Source organism: Podarcis tiliguerta (assembly GCF_965153285.1).
Source record: "Podarcis tiliguerta genome assembly, chromosome: 3".
Classification (NCBI taxonomy): Eukaryota; Metazoa; Chordata; class Lepidosauria; order Squamata; family Lacertidae; genus Podarcis; species Podarcis tiliguerta.
This window is the reverse complement of record NC_139536.1, coordinates 91,883,386-91,892,277: the sequence shown is the minus strand read 5'-3', so window position 1 is coordinate 91,892,277 and position 8,892 is coordinate 91,883,386. Positions and strand designations below refer to the sequence as shown.

At 48.1% G+C, this 8,892-nt stretch overlaps 1 protein-coding gene across 1 annotated transcript; it reads right to left on the bottom strand.

Moving 5' to 3' along the window:
* Nucleotides 1-1,348: 1,348 nt before the first annotated feature.
* On the bottom strand, nt 1,349-8,892 carry CMPK2 (cytidine/uridine monophosphate kinase 2). Its single transcript, XM_083431712.1, has 5 exons — nt 7,661-8,892; nt 6,301-6,415; nt 4,728-4,929; nt 3,421-3,654; nt 1,349-1,898 (listed from the first exon to the last, which is right to left on the bottom strand). The coding sequence occupies exons 1-5, from the start codon at nt 8,306-8,308 to the stop codon at nt 1,775-1,777; spliced, it is 1,323 nt and encodes a 440-aa protein (XP_083287838.1). The 5' UTR covers nt 8,309-8,892; the 3' UTR covers nt 1,349-1,774.

Here is an 8,892-nt window from a genome sequence, read left to right as displayed (position 1 = left end):
AAACACAAGAAGTGGGAGAGTAAACTGGCTCATTTAAGTGAAAGCTAGAGACCCCTCAGCTCTACCCACTACAAGTCAAAGTTTTGGATTACTTTCCTACATAGTTTGCTTGAAGAGACATGAATCTTTGCAATTGTTCAGATATCAGCCACTTCAAATGATCATTGGTAATATAAGGGTAAAGGGACCCCTGACCATTAGGTCCAGTCGTGACCGCCTCTGGGGTTGCGGTGCTCATCTCGCTTTATTGGCTGAGGGAGCCGGCGTAGAGCTTCTGGGTCATGTGGCCAGCATGACTAAGCCAATTCTGGCGAACCAGAGCAACACACGGAAACACCATTTACCTTCCTGCCGGAGAGGTACCTATTTATCTACTTGCACTTTGACGTGCTTTCGAACTGCTAGGTTGGCAGGAGCAGGGGCCGAGCAACGGGAGCTCACCCTGTTGCAGGGATTCGAACCGCCGACCTTCTGATCAGCAAGTCCTAGGCTCTGTGGTTTAACCCACAGCGCCACCCGCGTCCCTCATTGGTAATATAGGCCAAAACTAAAAGTTTAGATCTAAACAATATTCCTTACGATCTTTTGCTGAAGCCAAAATCCAGCCCAGCAGGCTATGCAGAAATACTCCTGTTTCCCCAATTTCTCTTTTTGAAACAGTGAGCTGCACCTCTCTTTGCTGCCACTTGAGTGTGCCAAAAAAAAAAAAAGGGAAGGAAGGAAAAATGAAGTTGAGCGGTGTGAGTTATTTCGTTAGCCACAGAATAGCAGCAGTGTGGCACGAAAGGACTTGCACATCCGCCATTCCGTGCTGCCCCCAGTGCAGAATTATATCTCTAATTATCAGAGTAATCAGCTCTCAGGACATCATTTTACATTTTTATGGACTATGACTCACTGGGCAGATTGACTCTACAAAAACGCATTGGTGTTATAATGGCTTAATTGTCATAGCCTCCCTGCAAAGAATTGTAACTGAAGTTTGTTGAGAGTTAGGAATTAGGATCGTGCCAAATTGTTGCCTGTGAACATTTTCCAAGCAGAAGGGTGTGTGTGTGTAATTCCTGATCACCACCTTTTTACCTTGTTGGTGTACCACATTGCAACTTTTCAGAACTGCTGTCTTCCCTAACCCACAGTTCCAGCTCCATATTTTTTTATTAAATGGGCTAGCGAAAGAGGAATCATGTAGGCAGCATAATGAGTTCGCTAAATTAAGTAACCCATCAGGTTTGGCCATGTGATATTGTCACAAAGCCAAGTCAGCACAAGAGCAGGAAGCAGTGCCCTCGCTCTTACCTTGTAGTCCCCTGAAAAACTGGGGAAATAATAATAATAATAATAATAATAATAATAATAATAATTTTTATTTATACCCCGTCCTCCCCAGCCAGAGCCGGGCTCAGGGTGGCTAACACCAATAAAATCACAGTAAAAACATAATAGGGGAAAAGAAAAGAAACCAATTTTAAATACAGGTGAAAATGAGAGGGTGGGCAACAAATCCCTCCCCACAAAATATATACCCCTGATTTGCCTCTGGTTCTACTGAGATTTCTGTTACAAATCCTTGGTGCTCATCAGCAAACTATAATTGACAGGATTTTTGGCTAACCCACGACAATGTGGCATCTGTCTCATATAATCCAATATGCTTCTCACTCTTTGACAAAATGAAGTTGTTAACACTCCTACTCAAGACTTATCTGCTGGGAAGTTTGGGGGCAACCCCTTTTATGCCAAAGCAGCCTGGCACTACTACATTCACAACCAATTATGGTAAATGACACTGGTTTTTAACTAGGTGCAGAACAGCTTTGAGAACCTCTTCTCTAGAGGGACTGGCGTCAACTGGTTGACACGTCGGATTCTCCATCCTTCTGTAAGATTCTTCAACTCTGTCAGAAAAGAGTAAGGAAGAGTACAAATTTAACCCACACATAGAAGTCAGTCACAATGTTTCCATTGCAGTGCTACCCAGTTCAGTCCTTAGGAACCTACTCCCAAGACGATATATTTAGGATTTGCTCCTGTAACAGATTTCAGCTATCCACTGATTTGTTTATAGTACTATCCTCCCAGGGTGGTGGCACGGTCGGAGCCATGTAAAGTGCACCAGTAGGAATGCCTGATTGGCTCTGCCACTGTGCTTCTTTAGCTCCAACCTCACCGTGCCACTCTCACACCATTCCAGCAACAGTGTTCATATCAAATGGGTGGCTCCATAGAACCACCCCACCTGTGTTTACCCAACATGAATCACACCAAGCTGAACAGGCCTTTCACACTAGAAAGTTTGTTTAGGATTGTAGCCCATATTGAGCTGTTTTAGATGCATATCCCACTTTCCAACTGGAGTCAAAAGACTTCACGACACATCTGAAGTACAGCCATAATTAAAACATTGAAAGAAATGGATTCCTAATGAGAACTAAGGGACAGCGTGGCAAGGTGGAGAGAAGAGGGGAGCAGGGTGAAAAACAGCTCAGAAAATGGGCAGGGGGTGTCATTGCCATGTTGGTGGAGGGGTCAAGTGATCTGGTTCAGGAGCAAGTGGGTAGCAGGATCTTTCCCTGCCTGCCTCCTTCTCCAGGCTATCTCGCCTGGGGCAGGTGGCCTTATCCAAGTCTTTAAAAACGCCACATGGTGTAAGCCATGGGTATGCAACCTAAGGCCTGGGGGCCAGATCCGGCCCAATCGCCTTCTAAATCTGGCCCGCAGATGGTCCGGGAATCAGCGTGTTTTTATATGAGTAGAAAGTGTCCTTGTATTTAAAATGCATCTCTGGGTTATTTGTGGGGTCTGCCTGGTGTTTTTACATGAGTAGAATGTGTGCTTTTATTTAAAATGCATCTCTGGGTTATTTGTGGGGCATAAAAATTCATTCATCCCCCCCCCCAAAAAAAATATAGTCTGCCCCCCCCCCAAGGTCTGAGGGACAGTGGACCGGCCCCCTACTGAAAAAGCTTGCTGACCCCTGGTTTAAGCCATGAAGTGGGAACCTATGACCTCCAGATGTTGTTGGACTACAACTCCCATCATCCCTGAATATTTGCCGCACTGGCTGGGGCTGATGGGAATTGCAGCCCAACAACTTCTGGAGAGCCACAGTTAAAACAACTCTTTAAAAAAATGTCCAGCTCAATTCTTCTCTTTTGCCTCCTCAACCAACACCTAAACCCCCAACACCCTCCTCCTCAACCAACACCTAAACCTTTTTCAGCCATCTTGGTTCCCAGGCAACACATCATCAGGTTGTTGACCTAACAAAGCAATATGCCGGTATAGAGCTGACCGACTGGTTTGTCCATTTTAGCAGTACCTTACAATCCTAGAATCAAGAGTTGAAAGGGGCCCTTGAGTTCATCCGCTCCAATTCTCTGCCCAAGCTTACAACAATATTATGGGTTTAATACATACTTCTGACGGAAACAAGTATTAGCTTCTAGCTCAGTCTCCTCCTCTGTTTTCTCCATCCCTCGTCCCTTCAGTCTCCGGATTCTTTCCTCAGGACTAAGAGTTAGCAGTAGAACAACATCTGGTTTTAGGAGGTCTTCGGGCCAGTGGTACACTTCGTGATGCAGAGGAGGGAGATTCTGCACTTTGCCGCTTATTTCGGTGGCAACTGCATACGCGGCAGTGCTGTGCCAATACCTATCAAATTACGGGTGTGAGCGAAACTCGAGGCATTTGAAGGTTTCAAGAAAATTCAACACTAGGTGCATAGAATGAGCTGTGCAAATAGGCGACTCTGCATCTAACTAAAATCCGTTATGTGGCCTTCATTCTCATTTTGGACTACATCTCTTCTCAAGAGGCATTTAAAGCAGTCTAAACGAAGGGCTAGCCTCACAAGAACCATGTGTGAGGTAGGTTAGTTTAAGCCTGCAAGGATGTCCAACAGGTCGATCGTGATCTACTGGTAGATCCCTGCGAGGTTTTGGTAGATCGCGGGTCGATCTGTGGCTCCCTTTCCTCAAAGGCGTTGAAACTGACTCCTGCCCCGCCTTCTTGCCCTGCCCTCCATTATTGTCTGATCAGTGGAAGGGAAGACGGAGCTTTCTCCCTGTGGCTGTTTTCATTAAAAGCGATATTATTGTGAGCAGCTTTTTTCCTTAGACCCTTGCCCCTTTAACCCTCCCAGAAACAGAACTTCCCTCCTAAGAAATGGGGCTTTCATCCTCCCTTTAAAAAGCTCAACAACTTTGCCCTGAACCCCCAAAAAGCAGGGTTAGATCATTGTCAGATTTTAATTCTGAAAATAGATCGCAGTCTTTTGTGAGTTGGCCACCCCTGGTTTAAGGGATGGTGACTCTGGTCACATCTATGCTATGTGCATTTAAAATACGTCTGTACCACTTTGACAGTCATGGCTTCCTCCAGAGAATCCTGGAAAGGGTAGCTGCTGTTGGACAAACACACATTCAGTCTTCCTTGAGTACAAGCAACAAGTTCTCTGGATTCAGGCCTGTTAACAATCACCACTTGTTTTGATTGGCTGGTTATATTATACATGCTTTTGCTTTCTAAGACTCTAAAGCAGAGCAATGGCAAGTAGGGCAAAAGTAATGCCAATAGTGGCCCCATACAGGAAACAGATAATGTAATTACTTTATTTTTCACTCCATAAGATGTCTGGTCCATCTTATAGTGTGAAAAATACAGTATATACAGACAGGAAAAGGGCTCCCAAATTCTTTTTGATAATGTGCAATATTTTTACCAACCTGTCTACGATCACTGGTGACTTAGATGATGCTTTCGCTATTTCGGAAGCAAGGATGTAGTTGGTCAGAGCATAAAATGCCCTCCGTATGAGCGTTGGTTCATCATCAAATATCTTTCTCCACTGGCTGACACTAGGCGGAGGAGATCTCAAGAGAACAGCATTCAGCGAATCCTTCACAGCTTGCGTCAATGTTGTTTTGCCTATATATGACACAAGGAAGAGCATGTCCTTTATTCACGGCACAGTGCAAGAGTTGATCTAAGAAGTTCAACAGAGACAAAAGCATCCGCTGAAAGCCTCTTGAATGTTGTAGCATCTGCATAAGTACTTTTTAAAAATGCATACTGTTAAGCCAGAAATTGCAGGATGTAATGTTTTATTTATTTGTTTGTTTGTTTGTTTGATTGATTGATTGATTAAATTTGTATACCACCCTTTATCCAAAGATTCCAGGGTGGTTCACAACATAAAAATACAAAATGGGGACACAAAATACATAATAAAACAAAACCAACCGATAAGTCCCCTCCCACAGACACATTAAAAAACCCACAGAATGCCTGGTTGGAGAGAAACGTTTTTGCGTGGTGCCTAAGAATATGTAAAGAAGATGCCAGGTGACCTTCCCTGGGGAAAGCATTCCACAGATGGCAAAGGGACGTGGGTGGCGCTGTGGCCTAAACCACTGAGCCTCTTGGGCTTGCCAATCAAAAGGTTGGCGGTTCGAATCCCTGCGACGGAGAGAGCTCCCCTTGCTCTGTCCCAGCTCCTGTCAACCTAGCAGTTTGAAAGCATGCCAGTTCAAGTAGATAAATAGGTACCAGTGCAGCGGGAAGGTAAACTGTGTTTCCATGCACTCTGGCACTTGTCACAATGTTCTGTTGTGCCAGAGGCAGTTTAGTCATGCTGGCCACATGACCCAGAAAGCTATCTGTGGACAAACACAGGCTCTCTCAGCCTGAAAGCGAGATGAGTGCCGCAACCCCACACTCGCCTTTGACTGGACTTAACCGTCCAAGGCCCTTGACCTTGACCTTTTTACCTCTACAGATGGGGAACCACTGCAGAAAAGGCCCATTCCTGTGTTGCCACCCTCCAGAACTTCTCGTGCAGGAGGCACACAATGTAAATGTGCCTGAGTGAATTTAACAGCCTGTTTTTCCCTCCTTCCTGACACTGATGGTTCTTTTGGTGAGATGGAGACACCAGTTGTCTTCCACCCTACTCTGATTCCTTCCTTCACCCTCGAGACATGTTTGGTGGCCTGTGCTCTTGCTGCTCTTCTCCCACGCCTGACGAATTAGGGTCATCCTGAGTATGTGAATAGGATTGCAGGTTTAGCATCATCACCAGAGAGACCCAACCTTCTTGGAGCAGCCCTATCAAGGGGGAGCCCCAAGAACCGTCCAATGAAGACCAAATGTGCTCAGTGGCCACTGAAAGTTGACTGTTGGGGATGGACAGAGACCTGGGTGGAGCAGCTGAAGCCCCGAATCCCTTCTCACTGCAACATTCTGTTGCAGAGCTCACAGGTTTATTCACGCCTTTTGAGTTTTCCCTTAAACTCTTACCTGTTGCATCCAGACCCTCGATAACTATCACCGGGAAATTGCCCTTCTTTGGATGCTGAGGGCACTGATCCACCAAATCAAGGACTGCTTTGGCCTCAGGAATGAGAGAAGTGCACTGTAAGGAAAGCATGTATTTACTAAAGAAGCAGTTGCTTATCAATAACTTGGGGACTGAAGCCTCAGCAATGTCTATGGGGGAGCATTTAAAGGTTTGTCACAAAAGCTTGTGAGAGCTCTGGGAGATAGCGATGGGGCGACTCCATAGCGTTTGTTTCCTGGGGTTCTTTGGAATGTCCCAATGACAGCCTGCCCAGTCCCCTTGCTGGGAGGCCAAGATATGTTTGAATTCCCTGAAACAGGGACAGTGCAGAGAGAGATTCATTTGGGCATTCAAGGTAACAGATAGGGAAGAAAAAATGCTACTATAGCAGCTGCTGGATAGCTCCCTCAGTAAAGCATGAGACTCTTAATAATCTCAGGGTTGTGGGTTTGAGCCTCATGTTGGGCAAAAGTATTCCTCCATTGCAGGGGGTTGGACTAGATGACCCTCGGGGTGCCTCTTTGATTCTATACTTTTCCAGCAAGTGAAGAAGACCTTGTTCCAACAGGCATTTTGGAACTGACTGCTTTTAACAAGGGAGGTGGTGCCATGCTGCTTTTGTTGTGATTGTACGTTTTCAATACAGAAAGAGAGGGGGGTTCAATTTTATTAAATCTTTTTTTAAAAAAAAATATGATTGGTTTCTTTTTACGCTTTTCAGCTGTTTTTAGCTGTAAGCTGCCTTGTACCCCTTTCATGGGGGGAAATAACAGGAACCTCTTTTTTGTTGTTAAAAATTGTGGCATTTATTGTAACAGCTTGATGGTGAAGGCTGCCTATTCTGCCAATCCTGGGAGTTATTTCATTCGCCTAAGCAAGAGACCATAAAGAAGGCTGATCACCGAAGAATTGATGCTTTTGAATTATGGTGCTGGAGGAGACTCTTGAGAGTCCCATGGACTGCAAGAAGATCAAACCTACCCATTCTGAAGGAAATCAGCCCTGAGTGCTCACTGGAAGGACAGATCGATTGAAGCTGAGGCTCCAATACTTTAGCCAGCTCATGAGAAGAGAAGACTCCCTGGAAAAGACCCTGGTGCTGGCAAAGATGGAGGGCACAAGGAGAAGAGGACGACAGAGGACGAGATGGTTGGCTGGTGTTCTCGAAGCTACCAGCATGAGTTTGACCAAGCTGCGGGAGGCAGTGGAAGACAGGAGTGCCTGGCGTGCTCTGGTCCATGGGGTCACGCAGAGTCAGACACGACGAAACGACTAAACAACAGCAACAAGCAAGAGATGCACATGAAAAGCAACACTCACCTCCTCCAGGACCCTCCGGGCAGCTTCCCGAGAGCGGAACACGGCGTCGTCCAGGAGGTGCGCGCCGGCAGGATGCAGCGCCGGCTCCTCCTCGGCGACCACGCGCGCCCTGCGCACCAGCTGCCTGCCCTGCGCCGCCCCGTCAAGGCGCCACAGTGCGCAGCGCACCTCGCCGCCTTCCGCCACCTCGTATACCGCAAGGTGGACCGGCGCCGGCAGCAGGTGGCGAAGCAGCTCTTCGAGGGAGCGCTCGATCTCGGGCGCCCGCCGCTCGTCCTGCACCAGGAAGCCTCTCTCCAGCGCAGCCTCGCGGCTGGGGCTGTAGGAGAGGAGCGCCAGCGCTGCGCTCCCGGCCCCGAAGGGCTGCTCCTGGCTCAGCCTCCGCTGCAGAAGCCGGTGCAGCCGGGCAGCCCGGACCCGCTCCCGGGGGCTCCCCGCCGCCGGGAGGCAGAAGGAGTAGCATCTCCCCGGACGGGGCAGGAAGCACCGGGGAGGCGCACGGTGGTTGTTGTTGTCGTCGTCGCTCAGGGAGAAATGGACCAGCTCCGAGCTCGCGAGTTCCACCACGAAGCGTCGATCAGGAGGCGTCGCCATGGCGGAGCGGCATCTGAGCGGCACCAGCAGAGCGAGGGCGCCCCGTCGCATCATCGCTTCGCCGCAGAGAATCGAAACTTACCGAGCGGGGCGCGCAACAGGCAGGGACGCGAAAGTGATCGAGGAGGAGTGGGGGCGGTTTCCGCCAAGCGGCGCATGCGCGCTCTCTCTATAGTGCCTTTGCTCCGGGGGGACGAGTTGCTTTCTGCAACTTTTCGTTGGGCTTCTTTTTAAAAGCAGGTTCGCTTCATCACCAGCCGCTCCTGCAGAGGGAGAAACGAACCTGAACTTTGGCCGGGAGCGTTTTGCATGTCCTGATTAGGCGGGAGCTGAGGAAAGGGGGCGGGTGTGTGCAGGCGCTTCTTTGCCAAGCGGAGCAAGAATCGGATCCAGAAAACGGAATGGAAACTGACGCGAAGGGAAAGTGAAGCTGACCCTTCCCCTGGGCATTCTCGATTGCTGGGGCGACGCAGCCAGAGGGCTAATAATAATAATAATAATGAAGGGACAGCCGCATTGGTCTCGTAAGGAAAACCACGGCGCTTTCGCAGATATGTTTTGGAATAAACTTTCATCAGCTCACATTCGCGGGTATAGGGAAACGGAAACGAGGACCCCACAAAGACCCCCAAAAGCTA

Coding starts and splice junctions, on each gene's coding strand:
- CMPK2 (XM_083431712.1), bottom strand. CDS start 8,308: ATGATGCGACGGGGCGCCCTCGCTCTGCTGGTGCCGCTCAGATGCCGC. Junction 6,416..7,660: donor CCCGGAGGGTCCTGGAGGAG/GTGAGTGTTGCT, acceptor CTTTCCTTACAG/TGCACTTCTCTCATTCCTGA. Junction 1,899..3,420: donor AATACTTGTTTCCGTCAGAA/GTATGTATTAAA, acceptor CTTTTCTGACAG/AGTTGAAGAATCTTACAGAA.